We start from the raw sequence: 27,898 nt of genomic DNA, 5'->3' as shown, positions 1-27,898 counted from the left end.
AATCAGCATAGCCTGTTCCTCTAGCCTCAATGATTGGTCCGGGATGGGCACGTGACTCCATCCAGGACCAATGAGAGTCTGCACTGAGACTTCTGCTGGAACTACAGGAAAAGAGATGCTCTCTTTCTGCAGAGGTTACAAGCTGGGAGGAGTTAAGCCTGGAGCTGCTGGGGCCATTTGCCTCCCGGGAATAATGCCTGCCTGGGGTTGAAGCCAGCCCAAGGAAGGCAGAGCCCAGGACAGAGAGGGAGTGATTCCTGATAACACAATCTACAACACAAATCTGGGCATGTCATCACTATGTATGAAAAGTGCTGGCATTCTTATCAGTTACAGAAGCTGTGGTTTGTGGACCCCTGGCAGGTTGGGGGAGGTCCGTGGAAGGACTACGGAAGGTCCATGAACCTTATGGAATTGCTGTAAAGTATGCAAGTATGATGCCATGAATTTTTCTGGGAAGAAGGTCCACGCAAGTGTCTGTGGCCCCAAAGAGTGTCAAGAGCTGCTGGGTCACCCTTGAGCGCACACCCCCCCCCCAAGATCCTGTGATTCCTGTGAACCCTGCCTACCTCTGTAGCCTCATCTTCCTCTCCGCCTCCCTCCGTCCCCAGTGTGCATCCTATGTCTAGCGATATCAAATTATTTAAAGTTCCATAAAGCTACCATGGGATTTCACACCTCCATGCTTTTTTATTCATGCTGCTGCCTCTTTCTAGAACACTCTTCTGTCTCTCTTGTGCCTGGCAAACCTCTATTCAGCCACCACAGCTCAGTTAAGGATCTGCTTTCTCTCTGTGAAGACTCCCCATACCCTTTCTACCCCCTCTCCCTCTCTTCTGTTCTGGGTAACCTCAGTACCTCTGACCCAGCCTAGGATGTACAGTTGTTGTGCAGGTTGCACAACCTTGGAGGCACCATTTACACCAACATCCAATCTTCTTCTAACCCTAGTGTGTAGTCATCTGTTTACCCTCCTGTCTCTTCCACTTGGCTCTAACCTCCTGGGGGCAGGGCCTGTGTCTATGTCACCTCAGTGTTCTTGGAACCCAGCAGGTCCTGGCCCAGAGCAGAGGCTCAGCCAATATTTATTGAATGACTGCTTGTGAATGAATGATGTGCTAAGTCATAGGGAGGGAGTGGAATATTGGAGAGGGGAGGATGGAAGGATGGCCACAAGGAGAACAGTGGCCCTGTCCAGATTTTTATTTATTCCAGGGGTGATGGCTGAGGTAGTGTTTTTTTTGTTTTTTGGGTTTTTTTTTTTTTGCGGTACGCGGGCCTCTCCCGTCGCGGAGCACAGGCTCCGGACGCGCAGGTTCAGCGGCCATGGTTCACGGGCCCAGCCGCTCCACGGCATGTGGGATCTTCCCGGACCGGGGCACGAACCCGCGTTCCCCGCATCGGCAGGAGGACTCTCAACCACTGCGCCACCAGGGAAGCCCCTGAGGTGGTTATTCATGAGGGTAGTTATTTGGGATTTGCATCACAAGCTCTGTATGGAGTGGTTTCCAATCAATAATTAGTGCCCACCCCCATCCTCCCTCCCCACAAAACTAGGTCAGCCTCCTCTTGGGAAAGGCAGTGGGGCTCCTTTGTAATCTCCTGCTCTCCAATTGAGAGCAAGCCAGGGTGAGTGAAGGCTCAATACCCCACCTCGCCACGTCTGCCCCCCGCCACTGCAGGGTAGCCAGCGGGTGTGCAGAAGAGGGAAGCGAGAAAACAGAGCAAGCACCCTGCAATCCATCCAAATGTTAATTCAGTTGCAGGCCTTTCTGATGCCCCATCATTCATTCATTCATCAAACACTTATAAATACTGTTGTATACCAGGCACAGTGCTGGGCACATGGGGAAACCAAAATCCTCATTTTTTTACGCCCTCATTTTTTACCCCTGCTGGTAGAGCTTGCAGCCTACCAGCAGGGGGTCAGGGGACCACAGTGTTGGGGAAACGGACCATGCCTGGGCAGTGAGGGCAGCTCCAGGCCCATTCCTGGAGGGGCTGACTCGAGCTGGGCCCTGCAGGATGCCGGGAGCTGTGGCAAAGTTGCAGAGGGGTGACCATTCAGAGAGGGCATCCAGACTGTGCTTGGGGGTCTAAGGAGGGCGGGGCTCTCTGTTAGGTGGCTGGTCAGGGTGGTCCATGGGCAGATTTCTAAACAGGGCGAGCGCTTGGTCAGCTCTGGGCTTTAAAGGGGAAGGAGTAATCCTGGAGGACAGGACAGAGGACAGGACAGAGGCAGGAGGCAAGCACGGAGGGCCAGGTGGCAGCTGTGAGAAGGGGTGAGATCAGAAAGGCCTGCAGGAGGCAGCTCCGCACCATCCCAGCCCCGCTTCTCCAAGTCTACTCCCCGGGCCCAGCCTGTGTTGCTCAGTTAATTACATTTCTCAGTTCTCCAGGACACTGAAATTCTGAAATGCTCCTGAGAACCTGCCAGGCTGGCTTCCCTGAATGGCAGCCTGGTCCCTCCTCCCCTCCTGCCACCCTCTGCTGAGCTGGGCCGCAGCTCACTTCACAGCCCCCCTGGGGCCCAGGGAGTCCCAGGGCCACAGAGCCACCACATAATTAGCTAATTAGGGGCTCAGAACGAGTTCATCACTTCCGTGCCAGGAAACAGGGGCTACGCGATTAGGGAGCCAGGGAGGACCCCGTGAGAGCCCAGCTAATCCTCCTTTTATGCCCACGGTCAAGTAAGTAATTAGCTAAGGCAAATCCGATGGTTCCACTCTGCCCTCATTTCCCCTGGCACTGTGTACAGGAGAGAGAGAGAGACAGACAGAAAGTGAAACAGAGAGAGAACTGTAGACAGAACAGAGATGGAGAGAAAGAGAGACAGAGAGAGACTGCCTTTAAGACCCATCACCATCTGCCTCGGGCCATCCTTCCTGCTTGTCTCCCTCCAAACCGCCCCCCAGCCAAAGCCTCCTCCTCCAGGCAGTCTTCTCTGATTCTGACTCCCAGATACTTAGGAAGGCTTCCTGCATCTAATTCCCCCATGGCTCTCCTTTCTCCTCTCTCAGGATGGGCTTACCTGGTTCTGCTCTCTTAGTGTGACTTTTGAGGCCTTCAGCCTGGGGTGGGGACCAGGTGTGCCTTGGTGAGGGCAGGCTGCAGGCAACCCACGAGCATGGTTGAGGGCCCTGCTTCCCTAGTTAAGAAGGGAAAGAGGACCCCGGAGTCCTCAGAACATTCAATGTAGCCCCTACCCTGATGAGCACCCAGAGCACCAACCCACAACAGGACATGTGGGTCCCAGTCCTGGCTGGGCGTCCTTGAAACAGAGTTTGCCCTCTCTGGGGCCCAGAGGCCTCATCTACAGAAGAGGACGGTGGTTCCTGTCCAGCCTCAGAAACACCCCAAGGCCAGGACACCTCAGAGTGGGGTGCCCCCAAAGTTAGAAGCCTCCAGCAGCCCAGCCACCCCCATGGGGAAAGTGTAAATCTTCATCCCAACTGCCCCCCATCCCCCCTTCACAGGCCCCCACAACCTGGCTCCAGTCTATCTCCCAAGCCTCGCCCCCCACGCCCTCCACACCACACCTGAACCTGCTGCTCCAGCCAGACAGCAGACGCGCCCGGCACCCTGACTCCCCACCTCCGCACACACTCTGCCCCCACTCACACCGCCCCCCCCGTCTCTGCCACAGGGGTTCCTTTGCTATTGCAATGCCGGGGGCACTTCCCACGGCAGGACGGGGTCCACGCTGGAGCCAGACTGACCCACTTCCAGTCCCTGGAAAGCCCAGGTTCTGGGTCACCGCCGGGCCCTCAAAGTCGCCCAGAAGTCCATCTCTCCTCCATTTTTAAAACGCAGCTGCGTGGTTGCCTCTTCTGGTCCCCAGGCTGAGCTCGTGCTCCCGCAATGAGCTGCCACAGCCCCGTCCTCCCTCCGTCACAGCACTTGTTACGCTGTCGGCCTTCATCGCAGTTCTGCCCTCCTCTCCCCGCCGGAAACCAGGAGGGCAAGGCCCACCGGGGTGTTCCGCATCCTCCAACCCAGCCCAGGGCCTGGCACAGAGCGGCCCCTCCGAGGAGGGCAGCTTGAACGAATGTAGGAGTGATGGCTGAGTGGATGGATCATTTCAACAAATGTTTAGTGAGGGCCTACTACGTGCCAGGCACTGTTTTAAGCTCTAAGGATACATCAGTTTAAAAAAACACACAAAAGGGACTTCCCTGGAAGTCCAGTGGTTAAGACTCCTAGCTTCCACTGCAGGGGGCAAGGGTTCCATCCCTGGTCCTGGAACTAGGATCCCGCACACCACGCGGCACGGCCTAAAACACAGAAATACACACACACACACACGCACACACACCCCAAATCCCCTGCCCTTGTGAAGCACACATTCTAGGTAGGGGTAGGGAGAGACAGAGAAACAGCAAACATAATAAGTAAGTACACTTCCTCATTTGTTGGGTGGTAAGTGCTACGGACACAAAAAGTAGAATGGGGGAGGAGATGGGGAGGGCCAGGCTGGGGCCAGGGGTCAGGCTGGTATAAAATGGGGGCCAGGAAAGGCCACGCCAGCAAGATGCATAGAGCAACTGTGTGCACAGCTGGGGGAAGAGCTCTCCAGGCAGAGGGAACAGCCAGGGCAAAGACGGGAGGGAAACGGGGCCGCCTGCAGGTGAATGAGAAACTCTGGCTTCGACTCACTCTGAGTGTTGTGGGTAGAAGAGAGACATGGTCTCCCAGCTGCTGGGGAGAAAATGGACGGTGTGGGCCAGAGAGGAGGAAGGAGGCCCGTTAGGAGGCGCCAGCCTGCAAGATGGTCTACAAACACACCTGTGTGACCCTGGCACATGAGGACGCATCTCTGGAAAGGGTACCGGGCCTGTGGGCTGCATGGCCAGGAGGGTGACAGTGGCCACATGGTGGCTGCTTCCCGAGGGCAGCCCCTGCCTTCCCCTGGGACAGAAATGGGGAGCACTGAGGGGGCGCCCAGGAGAGATGCAGCCTCTGCCTGGTGCCCTCCCTGCTGAGATTGCCTGGGCCAGACGCTGGGCTTCCTCCGTGACTCTCCAGGGTGGGGACCAGGGCTTCTGCCCACCTGTCCTCTCCACCCTGCCTGGCCCGGCCCAGCCATTGCTCACCTGCCATCCTGATAATGCACAAGTGGCTGGTCCTGACATGGCAGTGGAGGGGGTCGTGGCTGGGCTCAGGAGACCTCTTGAAGGTTGAGCCGAGGGGTGGGATGTGGATGCGGGCGGTAGAGAGGAACCCAGGCATCTCCGAGGTTGGGGGCCTGAGACTAGAGGCACGGAGCAGCCCTCAGTAAAGATGGGGGTCTGCGGGGATGGGTGGGGTCTGGGGTGCGTGGTGTACACCCATGTGAAGTTGCTTCGTAAGATCTCAGGGTCCGGGGTTCAGGAGAGAGAAGTATGGCCTGGAGCGTCACGTGGGTGGCATCAGGGTAGAAATGGTCTCTAGGTGGCATTTAAAGCCAGGAGCTGGGGGAGATGGATGACAGGTGGGCAAACTGATGGAGCTGCTCAACCTTTTCACCCCTTCTCGCCGGGGACCCCCCAGACCAGACCCTCCGCCCTAAGGAAAGCTGGGCAGCAGCGAGGCAGAGGGCCCTGGTGGCAGTAGGGGGCCAGGAGGAAGACGGGGGTGTGCTTCCTGACAGGCATCTCCCCTGGCGGTCCGGGGTGCTCTCTGCAGACAGGAACTGTCAGCCCACATTAGCGGGGCCGCTCTGCCAGGCCCGGGGCAAGGGGCGCCGAGGCTGTGCTTGGCCTGGGGGCTCCCCTCTCTCCCTGGTCTGGCCAGGTCAGCGGAGGGCGCTGAGCAGCCGGGAGAGGCCGTGTGCTGCCCCTGCCATGGCCAGTGCCAACTAATCAGGGGCACAGTGGGTACCGGGAGGCCGGGCCAGGCAGCATATGGCTGGGCTGCCGAGGACACAGCTACTGGCCCCAGCCCAGCCTGGGAGGGGCCTGTGGGCTGAAGAGGGCCCTCAGTGCCCACTCCTGAGATAAGAAACAATCCCCAGGCAAGGAGTCTGCAGCCCTGCACCCTCCACCTCAGGGGGGGCCTTGGTTTCCTCCCCAAGGCTGTCAGGGCTCACTCCCTAGAGGGTGGGCCTGGTCCTGTGCCACTGAAGGTACCCCCCCACTGGGTACCTTCCTGCCCTTTTACTCATTCTTCAAACGTCCTGTGCCCCCTCCTGTCTGAAGCCTCCTCAAAGTACGTCGTCGGTGGCCCTTCCCCTCGGCCCTGATGCTTCCATTAGAGCACACGTCCCCCGGCCCAGAGCTCCTGGCTTGACTGTCTGCCTACAGAGACGGGGCTGCATCTGAGTCTTCTCTATGACCCCACTACCACTTAGTGGATGCTACTTTGGGTGAATGGATGATTGGATGAGTGGATGAATGAATGCATACACAGTGCCTCCCTCCCTTCATCTTGTGTCCTGTCCACGAATCACTCCTTCCTGATTTGTAGAACAGAACTTGACCCCGGCGGAGGAGGTGGCAGTGGGGAGGGTGGGGGTACCTTCACCCCACCCCCCCCCCAAGCATCTCTCCTCTCACAGTCCTGGCTGCTCTTTACTGTTCGCAAGCCAGGTTCTCATCAGATGTTCTGGCCAGATGCTCTCCCGCCCACCCCCACCTCTTCTGAAAGGCAGCAGCCCTGGGGAAATTGGGCCCCTCCACTGCCTCTTCTCTCTTCTCTCCCCACCTTCCACCTCCCTTCCCTTCCTTCCTTGGGGGCTGCCAGACCTTTCTTCCTCAGGGCAGCTGGGGGACCCTTGTGGGATCCAAGGACAGACAGTCTGAAGTCCAAGGTCCTGCACCCCAAGTCCCATTAAACACACGTACAGAGTGGAAGTGCTGAGATTCTCATGCAAGCTCTGTTTCAAAGTCCCCCAGCCCCACTGCCAATAGATGCGGAGTATGAGACCCCCACATGATCAACGTACGGTGTTTGCACCTTCACTGGGCACCTTCTAGGAGCAGATGTCATGAGGATGTTTTGCTGCCCCACAGCCTAGCGAGGAAGGGCTGGGACCCCATTTTATGGATGGAGAAACTGAGGTCCGAGAGGGAGCCACTGGCCAAGATCCCAGGCACAAGCCCTGGTCTAACTGCTCTGGATGCAGCAGTCTGTAGCCTCAACACTGGGACCCTCCCTCTGTGAAAAGGGCAGGGATGGGGCAGCTCACAGGGCACATGTTCTACACCTGGCACAGCAGATTAACCCACATGATGGTGCTGTGTGCCATCCCCCTTATGCAGACAGGGGTCCAAAACAAAAGAAGAATCTTCCCCCAGGTCCTGCAGCTAATTAACACAGGACCAAGCTTTGAATGCTGGCAGGGTGACTCAGACACCATGCTCTGCACTAACCATTGCGCCATCCTCCTTCCTGCCCTGACTCATCCCCCTCGGGCTGCTTGGGGCCTGGCACCACAAGAACTCTGCACCCTGACAGTGAAAGGCGTTCGGAGGTCTGGGGCACACCAAACTTGGGGGTAGATGGGAAGAGAAGGGGCCTTGAGGGCATTACTTCAGCCCACGAGGCCTTTCTACTTTGACCTTGGATGTGGGCAGGGGTCTTTCCTGATGCCCTGCAGACGGAGTGGGCAGCTGAGATGGCTACACACTAAAAGGAAAGGAAGGAGGTTGTGAAAAGGAGCAAAAAGCTCTAGCCAGCTGTGTGGCCTTGGGCAGGTTACTCAACCTCTCTCTCACTCAGTTTCCCCATTTGTAAAGTGGGCATCACAATGGTACCAACATCCTAGGGCTGTTATGAAGGTGAAATGATACAGCCCATGTAAAGCACCTGATAAATTTTAGCCATTTATCATTATTAGGAAATCCCTAGAAGATGTGGAATGCTCACCTTCCACCTCCCCATGACACGCAGTCCTCTGCCCAGACCCACTGTTCCCAGGACAGCTCCTGCTCTCCACCTTGGCACATGCAATTCCACTCCATCCGCAGGGACCACCCTCCCCAGCCCTCTGTGTCCTTGTTGAGCATCTTCCAAAACCAGTCTCTGCAAAGAGGTCCTGACGCCCCCACCTTCCACCCCCAATGCTCCCAGCACCTTCTTCATAATAGTAGCACCTGTTGGCCACTTACTGCATACACGGCTCCGTGCTAAGCTCTCTACACACCTGAGGGCATTTCATCCTTACAAAACCATATGGAAATTGCTATTATTAACCCCATCTTATCGTTGGAGAAATAGAGGCCCAGCGTCCCACAACAGGCAGGTGAAAGAACTAGAGCCGGGGCCTGTCAGCACAAAGTCTCCAGTCCTGCCTGCAGCTGGGGCCGGACAGGAGCCTCACCCACAGCACTGTCAGCTCTGCCTCCCTGTCCCTGGGCCCTGCCCAGCCCAGCCCCATCCCAGAGGCCCCTGCACAGAGGTGGCTTCTTGCTGACCCAGGGGTTGTTAGTTGGACTGGGCTCCAGGAAGGGGGCAGGGGCCGAGGCGAGGATCAGCATCCCCAGCAGCTGCCCCTGAGCTCCCCAGGCCTCCCTCCCAACCCCCTCCACAGACTGGGCAGGGGTGTGCAGTGGCAGGGTGCAGATGTGGGCCAGCAGCTCAGACTCAGCCGGCTCAGGCTTTAGCAGTAGCTGTCCTAGTTTCTTACTGGAGAAAAAAAGCACTTTTCATATTTAAATGGCTTGGCCAATGGGCTTTGGGAGGCACTGCAGCTGACTGAGGGGTGTATAGGCTGCGTGAGGCCTGGAGTCCGCTGGTGCCAGGAGGGGGCGCTTTCAGAGATAATCCAGCCCCATCTTGCCAAGGCCCAGAAAGGGATAGCAACTTATGAAAGGTCACACAGCGAGGAACCAGAACCCAGCCTCCTGACTGGCAGTCTAGTGCTTCTTCCCTCCCTCCCTAACCTCCTCCCATGCACTATCTCTTGCCCTTTATCCACCAATGGTTCAGTGGCCAGGACAGACCTGGCAGGAGTAGGGTGGAGGGACATATTTTTAACGAGGTTCTGTAAAGAGCACCACGACTCCCAGGTGCCCCAACCATCCTGGACAAAGTCAGAACCACACATCTAATCAGTCCCTCCTCCTCCTTTGTGCAAATAGGGAAACTGAGGCCCAGAGACACCCAGGGGCTTCCCAGGTCACACAGCAGGCTCCCTGCAGAGCTAAGAAGTAGAAATTACATTCCCTGACAACCCAACTGAGTCTTCCTCGTTGGTCGTGTTTTTAAACTACTTTTTAAACTACAGGCAGCCGCCCCTCTCTCCACAGCTTTGCAATTAATAACCCATAATTTCACTTTGCCTAGTCCCAATTCTCTAGCCTGCCATCTAGTGGCCAAATTGAAAGCTACAGGCTATTGTTGAAAAGAAGGAGTCCCAGGGCAGAAGCAGCTCTAAAGATAAATAAATGGGAGGACCTGGAATGTTCATGGAAACATCTAAGAAAAAAGAAGGCAACCAACCAAACTTCTCAAAGAGACACTTCTAAGACTCTGTGCCCCGCCCCCCATGCCACTCATTCCCCAGTGACCCTGGGCAGAACTCCTGGCACCTGGGAAGGACGCTGCCCCTTCTGTAAATGAGGGTCTGGATCAGAGGACCTGCTCCAACAGCCTGAGGCTCCTGTTAATCAAGTGGTTCATGAAGATGGATTTATCTTAAGGTCCCTTTCCAGGGGGGCGCATCGGTTATATTTTGGATCCTGGAGCGTTGTGCCTCCAGGTTCTGAGAAAGCAAGATTCGAGATTCATTTGTCAGCTGAGAGGCAGAATCAGCTCAGAGTGGAGACAGAACTGCCCACCTCAGGCCACCCTGGACCTCCCAGCGAAGCCTGTTAGAAGGAAAGAGGCCCCTAAGGAACGACCCGAACTCCTCTCTGGGTCCTTGGGGCTACCCAGCCTCCAAAATCGGAACCTCCAGGAGCGCAGGGCCCAACCCTGCCCTTCTCCAGAGAAGTGAACGGACTGGCTCTGGGGACTTGGAAGTGACCCCTACAGCCAGGAGCTGCAAATGAGCTCCTCACGCAGGCAGCGAGAGAGGGCGAAAAGGGCAGGGAGGAGAGGCACATGGCCCCACACCCCGCACACGTGCACACACATATACATACAGCACATGGGCTCTCATAGATACAGAGACCCTAACACACACATGCGCACACACACGCGCACAGGTATACAGAAACCCACCCAGAGAGAGAGGCCCATACCCTGTGTGTGTATTCTGTCTGCCCCCCACCCAGACCATCTCTTCTGAAATGTCCTGTCACATCGCTGCTCCCATGCCTGTCAGATCCCGAGACCTGACGGGGGATGCAGAATGCAGGATCGTGTACAAACGCCCCTGTGTGACCCCGGCACATGCACCCGCCTCTCTGGAAAGGGTACCGGGCCTGTGGGCTGCGTGGCTAGGAGCGTGACAGTGGCCACACGGTGGCTGCTTCCTGAGGGCAGCCCCTGCCTTCCCCTGGAACAGAAATGGGGAGCACAAAGGGGGCGCCCAGGAAAGATGCGACCCCTGCCCGGTGCCTTCCCTGCTGAGGTTGCCCAGGCCAGACGCTGGGCTTCCTCCGTGACTCTCCAGGGTGGGGACCAGGGCTTCTGCCCACCTGCTCCTCTCCACCCTGCCTGGCCCGGGCACGGCTCACCCACACTACCAGAGCAATCCTCTGTGTCCACTCCTCCACTTCTGCCAGGCGTTTCTAAAACACTCCCTTGCCAGGTCAATCCCCACGCTCCGCTGGGTCTCAGCTGACTCCACCTCAGACCCCCAGTGCCCCCCACTCTGCCCCTCCCTGCACCCCCATAAGCTCCACGTGCCTGGCACCCCTCCGTCTGAGCACTGACTGCACAGAACAGCCACTCGATGAACTTGGCCAGCGGGTCCACTTCACACCTATTTACTGAGCGCTTTCCACACGCCAGGCATAATTCTGGGCGCTGAGGGAACAAAGTCTGCCTTGTGGTCAGTTTCCCAGTAGGAGGTGGCGCCTGAGAGAGAGGAACATGCACCCCTGGGCAAGGTGGGCTGGTTAGAAACAGGCTCCAGTTTAGTCCCTCCCACTAACCTGCTGTGTGACCTTGTGCTGGTCATGGCCCTCTCTGGGTCTCATTCTCCACATGTGTTAAAAGGGGTAAAGATGGTTTTGAACAAGTTAATCTTTAAGGAGACTTCTAGGCTTGGTGGCAAGTGGGAAGAACAGCGACAGTCTGCCACCTAGGATGGCCTCTCTGGATGTCCCTTCCCTGCCCCCGAGGGAGTCTCCCCAGGACAGTGGGAGGGGCAAAGGTGATATAGCTGAACGGCCCCTCCCCCCTCTCCCACAGCTTTGGTTCTCACCGCTCACCCCCAGCCCCACCCCCATCTCTCAACGGCCCCCCTCAGGACCTTCACAGCAACTCTCAGGGGCCCCTGGAGTTTCCCATCACGTCAAGGCTCATGTGTGGGGAGGTGGCCTTGTATATGCGAGCTTGAGACTCCAGCACTCCAGGACCCCCTATGTAATTCACCCAACCTGTGCCAACCTGCCCTCCCAGGTCACCTTGCTCCACGAATATCCCAGAGCACAACCTCCACTGCCCAGCCAGGCCTGTCCGGGCTGACCAACACGCTCTGCGAGCCCAGAGTCAGGCTGGCCCCGCAGGCACTCACAGCGGATGGCTGCAGAGAGGCGGGCAGGGCGAGTGGCAGGGACCCCCAAGGCCCCAAGCCTGGGTATTGGCAGAGTGGGGTCAGTGGTGACTGTGGAGGAGGACGAGGTGCCAGGAGCCCTCTCACCTTCTGCAGATTGGGAAACTGAGGCTCAGGCAGGGAAGAGAAGCAAGGGGTCAGACAGAGTCAGGGAAAGAGCTGGGCTTAGGACAGACATAACTCTGCTCAGATCCCTGCCTTGCCCCTGAATTGCTGTGTGACCTTATGCAAGCCACTTAACCTCTCTGAGCCTCACATAGGTTGTTCAGAGGGTTAAGTCAGCCAGCGGCATGTCAAGAGCCTGGCACACAGGAGGTGAGTAGATGCTCATAAAAGTTCCTGACCTTCCCCATCAGGCCTGAAGCTCCCTGCAGGCAGGGCCCTCCCCCTCTCCTTCCCTAGATCCCCATCCCATTCGAGACACAGGGCAGTGGAAAGAGTCAGGAGACCTCCTGGGCAAGTAACCTCAAGTCTCCAAGTCTCAGTTTTTTCATCTCAGTTTTTCATGAGACTAACCCACCTCCCGCCAGGGGGACTGTAAGCTCCGAAGAAATCACAGAGATGAAAAGCTTTGAAAGCTGTATGATTCTGGGCAGGTGTCAGGGTTTTTTGTTATCAGATAACCTCTCTCAATACTAGGTGGGCGGACAGATGGACGGGCAGCCGGTCAGATGGGGGAGTGGGTGGATGGACCTGTGGGGGATGAACCTATGGAGGGGGTCAGTGGGTGGGTCGGGAGCTTGAGCTCCAAGTCAGCACAAGTGGGGGGTCTGGGAGCCCCTCCCCAGTGGAATGCTGCACGACGCCCTCCCTCAAACCAAGCAGCTTCTTTTCACACACCTGCCACATTGACAGCCCTCCCACAAGGAACCTTGTCCCCAAAAAGCCAGTATTTGCTTCAGTCTGAGTCCTTTTGGGACCCAGAGGCGCCAGGGCCACCTTCCAGCATCTTCAGGCCCAAATAGTGCCCCGTGAACCCCTGGCAGCAGGGCCCACATCTGTCCAGTCACTGAAGGATCCCGTGCCCAGCACAGGCCTGGCATGGGGAGATGCCGGTCAGTCTCTGCTGAGTGAGTGAGTGCCCTGGGGCAGGGCAGGGGGCACCAACTCACTGGGCACACGGTTGATGGCTTTGAGGGGCCTCAGGACACGCACGGTGCGGATGGCTGACAGGTTGATGTTCTGGAGGTCCAGGGAGTACTCCACCATCCTGCGAAGAGAGGGGAGAAGAGTGAGGCCCAGAGCACGGGGACAGCAGGGCCACGGCCGGGACAACCACGCCCACGCCTGCCTGGACAGGGTAAGAAAAGCGGTCAGAAACCCGGCTAAGCCCCAGTCAGCCCTCTGGCCTTGGGTTGTCTCCTTGGGCCCGTCTCCTTCTCTGTAAGCAGAGCAGGTGACATCCACCTCGTGGACTGCCCTGAGGGTCCCGGTAGATGCGGCCAGGGGCAGAGGGAATGGAGGGGCAGAGACCCTGCGGCCCCACCGCATGCCCAGCACCGTGCCAGGCGGCTCCTGCCCCCGCTTCCAGGGCGCCCTCTGAAACAGGGAGGATTCGCCCCATTCCTCAGAGGGGAGAATGGAGGAACTGCCGAGAGGCCCCCAGGCTGAGCCCAGACGGTGACTGGACATCACAGTCACAGCAGCAGCAGCGTCTGCGAAGATTTTGCTGAGGGCAGAGGCCGGAGTGGAGCCCCAGTCCCTCCGTCTCCCCAAGCCCCCAGGGGCCCCCCAAGCCAGGGTTAGACGCCCAGATTTATGAAGAGATGAGGCTGTAAGAGAGGTGACATCACGTGTCCCAGGTCACCCAGCAAACGGGTAGAGGCTCAAGCCAGGAGTCACACCAGTTCTGCCCCCCTCCAACCCCCTCGCACCCATCCCCCACTCCCCAACTCCCAGCTCCGCTGCCGGCTCAACGAGGCCAGGCGCAAACTGTACTTGGTCTGCAGGAATAACCCCTCTCCTGGGCACGCAAGGCGGCCGGCTCCAGCCTCGCGGGGCCCACTCCCGGCCTTTCTCCCACTGTCCCTTCTGCCTGCAACACCTCCATCATCTCTGTCCATTGAAACCTTCCTCAGGTTCTGTGCAGATGCCCCTGGAGTCCTGGAAGTTTCTCCACACCTGTGTCCATGATGAACCAGGCCAGTCTAGGTGCTGACTCAGACCGGCCCCTACCCTCAGGCGTCCGCACTCAGGCAGCGGAGAGACCGAAAAGCAAAGACAGCACTGGAGCCCTCACCACTGCCTCAGTTCTCATCCTCGGGGCCTCACCAAACAGGTCCCCCTCCCCTTCCAGTCTGCCTCCTCCAGGAGGCCTCCCCAGATCTCCAGGGGAGGCAGATCTCTGGTGTCCTCTCTATAGTTTCCTGCACGTCCGTCAGACCCTTCCTGCTCAGTTGCTTCTTGCCCCCCGTTTCCCCCTCTGAAAGACAGGTCCCAGGGGCCTGCAGCCCCAGCCTGACCCCAGACATCCCAGTCACCGGACCTGGGCCCCCCACCCTGAGACTCCGGCACTGCCACCAGCTCCACCTGTCGCCGCCATCAGCGGGAAGTGAAGGCTTTTCCTACACACCATGCAAACCTGTCCGATTGTTGTGGAGCCATCGCCCCCTCCCGCTGCTTGAAGAGTAATTGAGTGAAAGCTCCGTCTCCCTGCAATGCCTCCATCCATCTCCCAGCTTTCTGGGGCACAGGCTCCGGCTCCCATGCTTGTGTGCTCTCTCTCTCTCCTTTTTCACACACACACACACACACACACACAAATGCAACACGGAATCAAACACCTGCACACAACCATTGGTGCGCACACACGTACACACTCACTCCTTGGACACCCTCAGCCACACTCACTCCTACCAGGGCCTAAATTCAGATGAAGGGACATGACAAAAAAAGTGACAGAGACCTAAGAACTGGAGACAGAGACCAGGGGTCCCGAGGAGGGGGCAGGAGGGGGGTCAGTGGGGGCAGCAGCCAGGCAGACAGGGTGAGGGCTGAGGCGCCCAGGGGTAGTGGGTGATCTGGGAAGGGGGCGCCGAAGGCGTGGGGCGGCGTAAGGATTCCGCGCGTGGGTGAGCCACACCGTCATGTTCGTATTTGGTAGAAAGAGCTCTCCAGGCAGCCAGGGAGATGTGCGTGATGGAGGCACTGCGGGGGCAGCACACACGGGCACACAAACAGGCTCTCACACTGGCGCGCACACGCGCACGTGCGCACGCACACACACACACCAGGCCTAGGAGAGCCACCCCATGGCAGGCAGCCCCTCCCCCAGGCCCCAGCCTCTCAAACACAGACCCTCTTCCTTCTCTGCCTGGTTCTCTCCCTCCTGCCAGTGGGCTCGCTTTATACTTTGCTGGGTGTGCCGGAGGTGGGAGATCCCAGCCCACGCCAGACTGAACCCACCCAGGTACTGCGTCCCAGGAGCCCCTGAGCACACCTGCCGAGATCCATCAAATCCCAGCCCAGGATTTCTTCCCATCCCGTGAAGTCTCACCACAGAGATAAACAGATGCCTCACAGACGATGGGTAGACAGAAAAGCGAATGGTTTTTTAGGGCCTCTTGTGTGTGTTACCTGCGTTAACCTGCTCGAGCCCCCTCTACATTTCTCAGATCCCACCTCATCCCTCTCTCTGCTGCCCTGGACCAGGCCGGGCCCACGGCTACAAGCCACACCAGGGCCTCCCTGCTGCAGGAGCCCTCAGGCCAACCCTGCCTGGTCCCTGACTCTCCCGCCCCACTCAGCCACACGGGCTCTGTGCCCCTCCATCCCCCCTCAAGGAACCCATAGCCCACCGTCTGGGACTACTGGTTCTTAATTAAGTTGGGGGCACCCACCATGGCCCCTGCCCCAGGATAGGCTGGGAGGCAAGAATGGGAAACTACAGATGCGCTGTGTAGTCAGGTCCCGTGGTGAGGATTCAGGTTCACCTTCCTTTCTCTAAAATAAGTGGGGCGGGGGGCCGGCCTCTGGGTCCTGAGTGAGATACAACTTATGGCTGGGTGTCACCGAGGCCCACAGTTACCCAGAGTTAGTAAGCTTTAGGGTCTGAACGCCTCCTAGACCCCACCTCATGGGAGGCTGATCTGACTCTTGTCCCCATCTCTGAAGGGGACGAAGCAGCCACAGCCTGACAGACCCAGAGCGACACAGTGACCCAGTCCCTTCCCTTCACCTCTGACCTGATCCTCTACTACAAAAATTCCCCTAAGAATTAATCAGCCCTCAGGGTCCCCACTGAAAAGCCCTCAAGAGAAATTTCTGGGAGAATTTAGTGTCAAGATCTTAGCTCTGAGCTTCCTGGCAGTTGAGTCAAAAAGAGAAATGTGATGAGTCACTAAGTTCTTAGCAGCATGAAGGATCTTGGCTTTGGGGGGTTTTGTTTGTTTGTTTGTTTTTTTGGCTGCACCACGCAGCTGGCAGGATCTCAGTTCCTAAACGTTTCTCCCAGGTCCTAACTCTCTCTTCTATACTTCATGAACCTATCTGGGTGGCGGGGGAGGGTGTCCTGCTGCAGCCGCGTCTCCCATCTGGGGGAGCGAGACCAGCTGTAAATACTTTCAGTGATAAAGAGCAAATAGGGGCTTCCCTGGTGGCGCAGTGGTTGACAGTCTGCCTGCCGATGCAGGGGACACGGATTTGTGCCCCGGTCCGGGAAGATTCCACACGCCGCACAGCGCCTGGGCCCGTGAGTCATGGTCGCTGAGCCTGCGCGTCCGGAGCCTGTGCTCCGCAACGGGAGAGGCCACAGCAGTGAGAGGCCCGCGTACCAGAAGGAAAAAAAAAACAAAAACGAGCAAATAGCAGGTGCGCAGTGAGGAATCCAGTAGTTCTCGTTCCCTGAGAGGAAGAGGATAGAAAACTGGACATTGGACAAGGCCGGGGAAAGAGGGGCTGAGCGAGTAGCCGGGAGGTAGGAATTGCAGGTTTAAGTCTCTGCCCTGGGATCACGCTGTCCTGACGGTGACCGTGCACCGACAAGCCCAACGCGGGACAGTCGCTGACAGCTCCAGCACCCAGCCCTCTCTGCTGACAGCTACAGCAGCCCCCTGCTTCCTCTCCACACGGTCCATCCTCCGTTAGTCCAAACCTCCTAAAACTCGAGTCTAGGGACTTCCTTGGTGGTGCACTCGTTAAGAATCTGCCTGCCAATCCAGGGGACACAGATTCAAGCCCTGGTCCTGGAAGATCCCACGTGCCGCGGAGCAACTAAGCCCGTGCGCCACAACTACCGAGCCCAAGCTCTAGAGCCCGCGAGCCACAACTACTGAAGCCCACGTGCTCTAGAGCCCGTGCTCCACAAGAGAAGCCACCGCAATGAGAAGCCCACGCACCACAATGAAGAGTAGCCCCCGCTCGCCACAACTAGAGAAAGCCCGCGCACAGCAATGAAGACCCAACGCAGCCAAAAAAAACCCCTCGAATCTAGCTGTGTCACTCCTGGCCTTAAACCCTCAATGGCTCCCCATTGCCCTTCAAGGCCCTTCAGTCTGGCCTCGGGCCCCTCCCCCAACCCCTTGCCCCTACTCCATGCACCTCGGGCACCAGGCCAGGCCCGCCGAGCTCAGCAAACATGCGATTCTCTGCCCCCTTTGCTTTGCGCGTTGCCTGTTCTCCTCGCTCTCATCCTTCAAGACGCCCTCCTCCATGAAGCCCTGCTCACGTCCTCCCTGCACAGCAGGCTGAATTCAACCCTCTCTGCTCTGGCTCCTTCCACACTCTGTTCACACCTCCTGTCTGGTTTGGGTTCCCCCAAAGCAGACTCAGCCAAGGGCTTGGGAGCAGCCGCTTATTTGGGGGGTGATCCCAGGAGGCACAGAGAGAGAGAGCAGAGAGGGAAAAGCCAGCGAGGGGCTGGTCATGGGCAGGTTACCCTGCAACTGGGCTGCAGTCCCAGCAGGGGCCCCGATGGGCTGTGTGCCTCAGACGTGGTCCGGCGAGGGTGGGGCTGCAGCATTATCCATCGCCTGATTGGCTGGATGCTGGATGCTGACCAGCTCCTCTCTCCTCAGACGCACCCCGCTCCAGGCCCGCCAGGCAGAGCCGGCGCCCCGGGAATCTGTGCAGCATGAAGAACGCCTGTGACAGAAGCATCCACCTTCCACCTCCTTCCTCCTCCTCCCCGCTGGATGAAAGCTAAGGGAGCATCCCCCACCTCCAAAAAAAAAAGAGAGTGAAGAGGGCCGCTCTGCGGGTGAATAACCACCCGGCTGACTTCCCTTAGGCCCCAAGTAAGACATCACTTGCGGGAGCGAGAAATTAATCCCCAATTACACAGTTACTTTATGGTGCAGCTTCAGTGCTAAAAGTCTAAAAACAAAATCAACAAAAACCCCCACTGCCTCCTGCCAGCTCCCAAGTGCCTAATTAGGTAAGTAATTTTGCTTTAAAGCGAGCACTTTCGTCCTGACATCACCCCAGGAGGAGGCTGACTGCACCCAGCTCCCGGGTGGCATGTCATCTGGAGAGAGGGGCTCGGATGTGGCCGTGCTGAGGTGGGGACCGTGCCAGGGTGGGCAGGCAGGGCGGACATCTGCTCTCCAGGGCCCTCCCCATGGATTCCTGCTGAGAGGCCACCCTGCCCCACTGCCAGCTCCCCTGGCTCCCGGGACAGGCCCGGAGACCCAGGCCTGCTCAACCAGTGGACAACCATTCCCCGGCCACCACGACTGGCTCGGGATGGGCCATGAGGGGCAGCCAGTCCTTGAGCTGGGACTGCAGGGAAGAGGTGCTCTTCCTGGCTAAGCCACCGCCAGGAAACCAGGGGACACTAACGACCATCTTGCCTCCGTGGTGGCCCAAGAGTTCTGCCAACACAAAGGAAGGCCGAGGCCAGAGCTGGAGAGAAGCAGGATCCTGACCGTACGGTTCGAGCGCTCCCTGCAGCTGCCCCCGAATCCAAGAGCTGCCCTCTAGTCTTCCCAGGCACGGGAGCCAGTACCTGCCCTTCGGGCCTTGGGGGCCATTTGAGTTGGGTTTCTGTCACTGGCAACTCAGAGTCCTGCTGATTCAGAGGGGTTTCTGGAGCACTCGCCAGGCGCCAAGCACTTCCCACCCCTTCCCGCGGCGGGATGACGGCGCCCAATGCAGATGAAGAAGCTGAGGCTCAGACAGAACCCAGGTCACCCAGCTGAGTAGTGGGGGACCCAAGAGCTCTGCATGACCCCTCCCCACCTCATCGGTCATCAGGCCAGGCGCGAGCACCTCCCACAGCTGGCCAGGTGGCCAGTAAGTACCAGTAAACTGGGTCAGCAGCACGTGGAGTGGAGCCAACATCCATGGGGCAGTGTTGCCCCATGGTTAGAGCATGGAGCCTGGCTTCCAATCCCAGCTCTGCTGCTAGCGCACCATGTGACCTTGGGCAAGTCACTGAATTGACCTCATGGGGGTGTGGGGAGGGTGAAATGCGTTCACATATGGGTTCAGTGCCTGGGACAGGGCCTGGCACAAGAAAGAGCCAGCTATTATTATATCACAGCCTCATTTGCTGCTTCGGTTCACACTGGCCCACGAATCGCATGATGCCTGCTTAAACCCTTCCCTGGATCCCACCTCCTGCCGGGGAAAGCCCAGGCAGTAAGGGCCTCCGGAAGTTCTCTGACCATGACCCCAGCACTGCCCACCGTTTGCCCTGCAGTCCAGAGACACCCACCATCTCAGTTTCCCAGAGTGCACCATGCTGTTTCCAGCTGACACGCCTTTTCACTCGCCAGTCCCTCTACCTGGAGTGCCCTTCCCACCCCCAGGCAGAACTGAACTCTCCTGCTCTGTGGCCCACTGTGCCTCTACTAGGGCAGCTCTGGCCCTGAGGGGTGCTGTCGTTGCCCCTGTTCCTCAGGGGCTAGCTCAGAGTCCTAGCCGAGTCCCCAGCCCCCCGCCCAGGGCCTGGCTTGGAGGCGGCTCCCTTGCCAGCTTGTCAAACAGATAACTTGAGGGACAAGATCAGAAAAGAAAAAGAAAGAAGCTTGGAGCTGACAAGAAGCACCATAAAATGACGGAGACTGCACATATTTCCAGGAAATACCCCTCCCGGGAGATGATTCTTATGTGTTGCTGATAAAAATAGGGTGTTTCCTCAATCTCTACAAGGGACCCACAGGGGCTTTCTTAAAATGTAACGTAAGATGTAGCTAATGGAAAGGAAGCTGAGATGCTGGAAATGGCAGATCATCTGTCAGGAGGCAGTTCTGTGATGACTCGGGCTTGTGTTGCTTGATAACTAGACCACCAGCCTATGCTACTGTGCTGGTACCCAGCACATAGTAGGTGTTCAGTGGAGGGAGAGAGGAAGGAAATAATGGAAAGAGAGAATTAGGGAGTGATAACATTAACCCTTGACTTTGGCCAGCGTGTTATGATTTATGGGTCATTTTTACCCATATATCCTCACACAAATCCTATGAGACCAGAAGAACAGGGTTTCTTTAGCCCGCTGGACAAAGAAACTGATGCACTGAAACCAACTCAGGCCAAGTTCAGAGTAAAGGGGGAACTGGGGACCACAAAAGAATTTGGGGACCTCAGCAGTAGGAGACCCTGGACCATCTCTCGACAAGGCTCCACTCAGGTGACAACACTCCAGTGACTTTATCTCTGGGTAGAATTGCCGGATACATACAGGATGCCCAGTTAAGTTTGAACTTCAGGCAAACAACGATATAAAATTTTTTAGCATACATCCCAAATATGTCTCCCACAAAATTCAGCTCCCTTACTCCAGGGTAGTCTTGGCACCACGGTAGTTGGGCGCAGCTGCTGGAAACCAGACAGAGATTCTTTCGGCTCTACCACAGCTTGAGGGAAAGGTCCCTCTTCCGAGACTCACCCCACATCCTTCTGAGAGCCGGTGAGGCTGCCCAAGTCCTCCAGGGGAGATCAACTAGAATATTTTGGCCTCTGAAAAGGTAAAACCCTTCATATTGTGAGTGAGCATGGGCTCTGGGGACGATTGTACCTGAGCACATCCCAGATCTGGTCCATACGGGCTGTGTGACCTGAGGCAGGCTGTTAATCTCTCTGAGCCTCCATTTCCCCATCTGGGAAATGAGGTTAACAACCCCAAGTTCTCTGGACTGTGGGGATGTAAGAGAGCCCAGCCTAGTCAGGAAACTTTAGTTCTGGTAACTCACCTAAGTAGCAGTGGTTTGTGCCGACCTAGAGCACCCTTCTCTGCCTGTAGGGTAGCAGTCCTGGGATTTTCCAAGTCCATCCTCCCCACTCTTAGGCCACGTGGTATGAGAGACGTCGACCCCACACCCAGCGCCAGGGGATGGGTCTTGACCTAGGTCTGGCCAATCAGAGTGCTCCCGCATTTAGGCTACAGTGATTGGTTCAGGGATGAGCACATGCCAATCCAAGCCAAGGAGGCTCTGTTCCGCCCTCGTTGGAGTGGCTGAGAAAGCAAAGGTGTCTTTCTGTTGAATCAGAGGGAGGAGGCTGGGCACTCAGGGCTGTCCGCCGCCATCCCCCCACTGAGAGGAAAGCTGCCAGGGATGGAGGTCAACACAGAGGAATGAGAAGAGCTGTGGGACGGGAGGACACGCTGCCTGGTGACATCTTTCAGGATTCTGGATTAAGCGTGCCCTGAAGTCAGAGACCCCTCGACTTTCAGTAAAGGAGATGATAAACTCCCTTAAACAAGGTTCGGCAGGCTCCTGTCCACATAACTGAGAGAATTCTGAATGATATATGATCGACTGGTGTCTGGCTTGTCAACCTGTAGCCTGAGAATCTCTAGTGATTTACCCCCTACCCCGCCCCCCATGACATCTAGCATCCTGTTTCCATGGAAACGGACCAGAGCAGTGATCATCACTGTCTCCCTCCCTCCCACTTTTCTCCATATGCAGATGAAAAATCCACACCAGGATTCTCCCTGGAACCTTCCCAGGTCCACACCCACCCAAGGGCCATTTCGGCTACAAGAAAATGACCCCAGATCCCCCAGCTCTGCAGTGACTGGACACAAAGATACAAAACAAACATGTCATGGAGCCTCTCCGCCACGCTGGCTCAGGGCCAGGCTCCAGGGACTCCAGGTCGATGGCTCAGCCTCAGCCCTGCCCCACAGCATGCAGGCCTTGGAGCAGACAGACCTGTAGAGCCCAGGATAAAGCAGGGTGTAAAGTCAGCGGCAGAGCCAGGAGGATGCCCTGGGCCTGCTGGCACGTGGAGTGCTTCCCTGACCCAGAGATCATGCACACAGAGCCATGCAGGAGGGAGGCCAGCAGCAAAGGCTTCTGGAAACAGCCCAGTGGTGACTCTCTGATGCTGGTAACCACAGCAGGTCTGCTGGCAGGCATGGGCCTCTGTGGAGCTTGCACAAGTTGGTAATTGACTTTAGATTTCTCAACAGATCATGTGCACCCACAGTCAGCCCAGGTAGTGCTCCCAAGGCTCCAACCAGGACTTGGAGACATGGTAGGGCCACAGCTTTGGCCAAGAGCAGACAAAGAAACTCAGGCCCTAGGAGAGGCGTGTGGCAGACCCGGAGAGCTGCCCACCCAATACGCATTCTCCCGTCTTCCAATCTTGCCTGGCCCCAGGGAACGATTCTTGGTTGATTTACCCAAATTCAATGATGTTTTCTATTTTCCTAGCTTCCCTTGCAGCTAAGGATGGCCATGAGATCCAGTTCTGGCCAAGTATGCTGGGACAGGGGAAGGATCTAGAAAAGAAAATGCTGTTTTCCAGATCCAAGTAGACAGGTGCGGCTGGCATAGCCCTGTCTCCCTTCATCCTTTCTGCCTTCAGTGCAGACACGATGCCCACAGCTTCAACAGCCACCTTGTGACCATGAGAGAAAGACCTGGAAAATCACAAGGATGTCAGCCCCCACATCACAGAGCCATCACTGGTAACCACTGACCTCAGAACATCACGTTATGTCAGACAAAACACCCCAGGATTTGCACAAGTCACTGTTGGTCATATGTTCTGTTACTTGCAGCCAAATGCATCCCTGACAAATACACCCAGCAAGTTACACAGAACCAGGATTTGGTCCCAGCCCATGGAGCCACGCTGCCTGGATTCAATTCCTGACTCTGCCCCTTGCCAGTCCATGACCTCAGGCAGGTCACTCCCTGTCCCTGTGCCTCATCTGTGAAATGGAACTGACCACAGTCCCTCCCTTGCAGAGCTGGTCTGAAGATTAAGCCAGATAATGCACAGCACTGGGCCCAAGGTGAGTACTCAGCAAACAGTAGGTGCCCTTATTTTTATCACCTGGGTAATGCCTAAGAGGATTCAATTCCCTTTGCTTCTTAAAGTCCCACTGATGGGGCACTTCGGACAATAGGAACTGTCAGCAAGCAGCCACAGAGGGGACACGTCTGCCTGATCTTCCTAGAAAGCTCTAGTCCAGGGATAAGGAACAATTCTTACTGACATTTTGTTTCCCGAGAGCCTGGAAGAGTCAGGCTGGAGAAGCTGTTCCCCACGTACTCTCGGGAAAAGCTGTTTCCAGGGTGGGATAGATCCTGGTCCAGCCTCTCCTTCTCCCTCCCTGGCCAAGGTGCAGAGTTCCAGACATTACTGCTATTTGTGTTAATATTATTAACGATGATGGAAAGTCTTACAAGGAGTCCCCACTGTTCCATTGACACAGCACATCTGCTTGTCATGAGCATTAATTCAGATCCTGGACACAGATCAGAGATGGAGCCCTCCCCATGCCTCTCCCCTTTTCCTGCGGCTTCCAGAAGTGGGAGTCATGCTCTTCACTTGAAGCACTCCCAATGAGGGGCTCTGTGAGGGTCAAATGAACTAGACCCACTTGCATCAGGGCCACCTGGGCATTTGCGTGCAGATTCCTAGGCCCTCCGTACCTGCTGGGTCTAGATCCCTTGGGTGAGGCCCAAGAATCTATATTTTAACATGTGCCCCAGTAATCCTGTCACTCTCTGAATTTTGAGGAGCACTAAGAAGGGGTACAAGGCCGAACGTATGTTTGAGGATTGGGGAGGTTGCGCATCCCTCAGCTGCTCCATTTTCTACACCGAGGTCCTTTCCAGGATACCATCATAGTCAGAAGCTTTCAAGGGACATCAGACTCAAGGCCATTACTGTTTCCTGCACTCTTCCAAGGCGGGGCCCACACCAGCCATGCCCTTGGCAAGGGCTCTGGCTCAGCCTCATTCTGGAAAGGTCCCTACAGCCCAGCCCTAGAGCCCTGGCTCAACCCCACCACAGACACCAGTCATCAGAATTCTTGGGGAAGGTTTTAACAGACGCACCCAGGCCCCTCCCCACAGACGTCAACGGCCACTTCGTGTTGTTGGTTAGGGGAGGCGGTAGTATTACCAGCTTGACGCAGCAAGGGAGATATACAGATAAAGAAAACCTCAAGTTCAACAAGAACGTCATTGAATATTTCACTGCCTCCTCATGGACTATGAGGCAGAAAAGCGTAGCTTAAACAAGACAGTGAGGTAGGTTCACCTATTACCCATGGATTAGTGGGACTTTGTCACACACTGGAAGAGAGTCTCTAGTGAGGTGCCACAGGGCTCACTGTCCTGGGCTGATCAAACACAGGAAATAAATGTAATGAGTGACTGAATCAAGACTCCAAGATATCACTATAAGATGAAATTAATAACAATAAATGCAAAGTTTAGTATTCGTGGTTTAAAAAAAAGATCAACTGTGTTTAGTTCCAGGGTGGGAGAGACCTGGCTTGGAAAGTGAGCACGACCCAGGGGTGGTAGGTAGCACAGCCCCTCACAGGTCACCACGATCCCACATGACCCTGGGGCAAGGGCAGTCCCTTCTCTCCCCCCATAAGTCATCATTGGAAAGTTGGGGTCCTGCTCCCCAGCCAGGGACCAAGACAGCCTGAAGTATGTCCAGCAGGTGAGGCCACCCACCTGTCCTTTGACAAATGATGGGAGATGCTGGGGAGACTCAGGGAGGATATGAGCCGCTTTCCAATTAGTGAAGGCTGTCATGAGTCTGCAGGGAGGCACCTGCCCACGCGCTCCAGACCCCTCTGTGTGATCAGGCCACTGCCCCCGTCTCTGGCTTCATCTCTCAGCACCCACCCATGCCCCAGATTCCTGGGCTCTGACAGACACCCTCCCCCACCCCCTGCCTGGTCAGCTCTTGCACACACCCCTCCCCACCCCGCCCCCGGCCCGGCCTCTCTTCCTCAGGAAGCCGTACACTAACCCTCCCCCGCCATCTAAATCAGGCCCCCATTCCACACCCTCATGGCCCTTCTATACTTCTTTGCAACAACATTGGTCCCAATTTCGAAGTTATTTAGAACTTTATTATCTGTTTTGTATCCATTTTCTAAATCGGGAGGTCCATGAAATCACAGCAGCATCTGTCTTGTTCCTCTCGTGTCCCCGCTGCACAGCACCTGGCATGTAGTAGGTGCTCAATAAATGCTGATTTTGTGAATGAGTAAGTGAATGAATGGTCCCATCAGGTGGGAGCTACCGGAAGACAAATTTCAGCTTCGTGAAAGAACTTCCTAGCACATTAGGCTGTCCCAGTTTGCAATCGGCTGCCTTGTGAGTTGCCCCCAGTGGCAGCACACAAGCAGGGGCTGAATGGATGTGGAGGTGAAGGCTCTGACCTCTAAGGAACCTTCCAGTACAGGGGTACAGAACCTCCATCGCTTGAAGAAGGAGCCAGTAATTTGGGGAAGAGGAGGAGCAGGAAGGAAGAAATCAGCCTCGGGATGACAGGCCGGTTACTCGGGAAACAGGACATTTATAGCTGCGAGCTTGGGTGGGACTGGGGAGGGGGGTTGGGCTCTGGAGTCCAGGCTTGTGGCTTCCCATCCTGCCCTCTGCACCCACACCATCCCTAGGCACAAAGGACAGGAAGGACCCAGGACAGGGGTAGGTCTGGGTCACCAGAGTTCCCAGCATCCCACACGGGGCTGTTCATGACTCACAAAATGTCTTCATTGAACCCGCCCCCTAAGCCAGGACTGGCTACATAATTTGCAGGGCCCAGTGCTAAGTGAAAACGTAGCGCCGCTTGTTCAAAACGTATTAAGAATTTCAAAATGGTGAAAGCAGAGCATTAAAGCAAGCATGGGGCCCTAGGGGACTCCATATGCACCCAGCCCTCCCTGACTCCCAGGAGGATGCTGGCCTGTGGACCCCACCCCATCCCACCCCCACCCCAAGGACCAAGAGAAGACATCAGACAGAGACCTCGCCACAATGCTGAAGCCAGGCCAGCTCCTCACTCTGCTCAGCTTAGATCTTCCTTGTCTTTATTTATAAATATGAGCAGACGGCGAGGGGGAGTCACTAAGCAATAGAGGAGACTCTTCAAGTCAAAAGGGCGGAGTGGGGGCACCTCCTTGGCGGTCCAATGGTTAAGAATCTGCCTTCCAACGCAGGGGACGCCGGTTCAATTCCTGGTCCGGGAAGATCCCACATGCCGCGGGGCAACTGAGCCCAAGCTCTAGAGCCCACAAGCCACAATTACTGAGCCCACGTGCCACAACTACTGAAGCCCGTGTGCTCTGGGGCCCGTGTGCCACAACTACTGAGCCCACATGCTGCAACTACTGAAGCTCGTGTGCCTAGAGCCCGTGCTCCGCAACAAGAGAAGCCACCGCAATGAGAAGACTGAGCACTGCGAAGGAGAGTAGCCCCTGCTCACTGCAACTAGAGAAAGCCCGTGCACAGCAACGAAGACCCAGCAAAGCCAAAATAAATAACTCATGCAGTACTGACTTAAAAAAAAAAAAATGACTTCCCTGAAACAGGAGTTAAGAAAAATTATCCTAAAACATGGAAATACAGCAAAGGGAGGGCAGTATTTCTCACAATGTCATTTAGAGCATTATTTAACAGACCTGTCTAAGGATTATTTCATCATCTAGGGGAATATACCTTTGTTTGATTCACTCTTTACCATTAATTAACAATTTGGCTGCTGTGCAATTACATGTAAACTCAGAAATATTTGTAAGTTATTTCTGAGAGGGAAGACAGCAGAAGCAAGAAGAACTACAATCTTGCAGACTGTGGAACAAAAACCACATTCACAGAAAGATAGACAAGATGAAAAGGCAGAGGGCTATGTACCAGATGAAGGAACAAGATAAAACCCCAAAAAACAACTAAATGAAGTGGAGATAGGCAACCTTCCAGAAAAAGAATTCAGAATGATAGTGAAGATGATCCAGGACCTCAGAAAAAGAATAGAGGCAAAGATCGAGAAGATGCAAGAAATGTTTAACAAAGACCTAGAAGAATTAAAGAACAAACAAACAGAGATGAACAGTACAATAACTGAAATGAAAACTACACTAGAGGGAATCAATAGCAGAATAACTGAGGCAGAAGAACGGATAAGTGACCTGGAAGACAGAATGGTGGAATTCACTGCTGCGGAACAGAATAAAGAAAAAAGAATGAAAAGAAATGAAGACAGCCTAAGAGACCTCTGGGACAACATTAAACGCAACAACGTTTGCATTATAGGGGTCCCAGAAGGAGAGAGAGAGAGAGAAAGGACGAGAGAAAATATTTGAAGAGATTATAGTCAAAAACTCCCCTAACATGGAAAAGGAAATAGCCACCCAAGTCCAGGAAGCACAGCGAGTCCCATACAGGATAAACCCAAGGAGAAACACGCCGAGACACATAGTAATCAAATTGGCGAAAATTAAAGACAAAGTATTGAAAGCAGCAAGGGAAAAATGACAAATAACATACAAGGGAACTCCCATAAGGTTAACAGCTGATTTCTCAGCAGAAACTCTACAAGCCAGAAGGGAGTGACATGATATACTTAAAGTGATGAAAGGGAAGAACCTACAACCAAGATTACTCTACCCGGCAAGGATCTCATTCAGATTCAATGGAGAAATCAACAGCTTTACAGACAAGCAGAAGCTAAGAGAATTCAGTACCACCGAACCAGCTCTACAACAAATGCTAAAGGAATTCTCTAAGTGGGAAACACAAGAGAAGAAAAGGACCTACAAAAACAAGCCCAAAACAATTAAGAAAATGGTCATAGGAACATACATATTGATAATTACCTTAAACGTGAATGGATTAAATGCTCCAACCAAAAGACACAGGCTTGCTGAATGGATACAAAAACAAGATTCATATATATGCTGTCTACAAGAGACCCACTTCAGACCTAGGGACACATACAGACTGAAAGTGAGGGGATGGAAAAAGATATTCCATGCAAATGGAAATCAAAAGAAAGCTGGAGTAGCAATACTCATATCAGATAAAATAGACTTTAAAATAAAGAATG

General features: G+C 55.5%; 1 protein-coding gene across 2 annotated transcripts in view; it reads right to left on the bottom strand.

Annotated features, from left to right (window-relative positions):
* CACNA1I (calcium voltage-gated channel subunit alpha1 I) overlaps positions 1-27,898 on the bottom strand; it is a 106,049-nt gene that overhangs the window by 54,537 nt on the left and 23,614 nt on the right. For both annotated transcript variants that reach the window (XM_029206308.1, XM_029206309.1), the window contains exon 4: positions 12,757-12,854. In XM_029206308.1, the coding sequence (XP_029062141.1) occupies positions 12,757-12,854 (98 nt within the window). The remainder of the gene's footprint in view (positions 1-12,756; positions 12,855-27,898) is intronic.

The sequence above is a fragment of the Monodon monoceros genome, unplaced genomic scaffold (assembly GCF_005190385.1).
Source record: "Monodon monoceros isolate NGI ecotype Baffin Bay Population unplaced genomic scaffold, NGI_Narwhal_1 Super_Scaffold_6, whole genome shotgun sequence".
Taxonomy (NCBI): domain Eukaryota; kingdom Metazoa; phylum Chordata; class Mammalia; order Artiodactyla; family Monodontidae; genus Monodon; species Monodon monoceros.
This window is presented reverse-complemented; position numbering and strand designations above follow the sequence as displayed.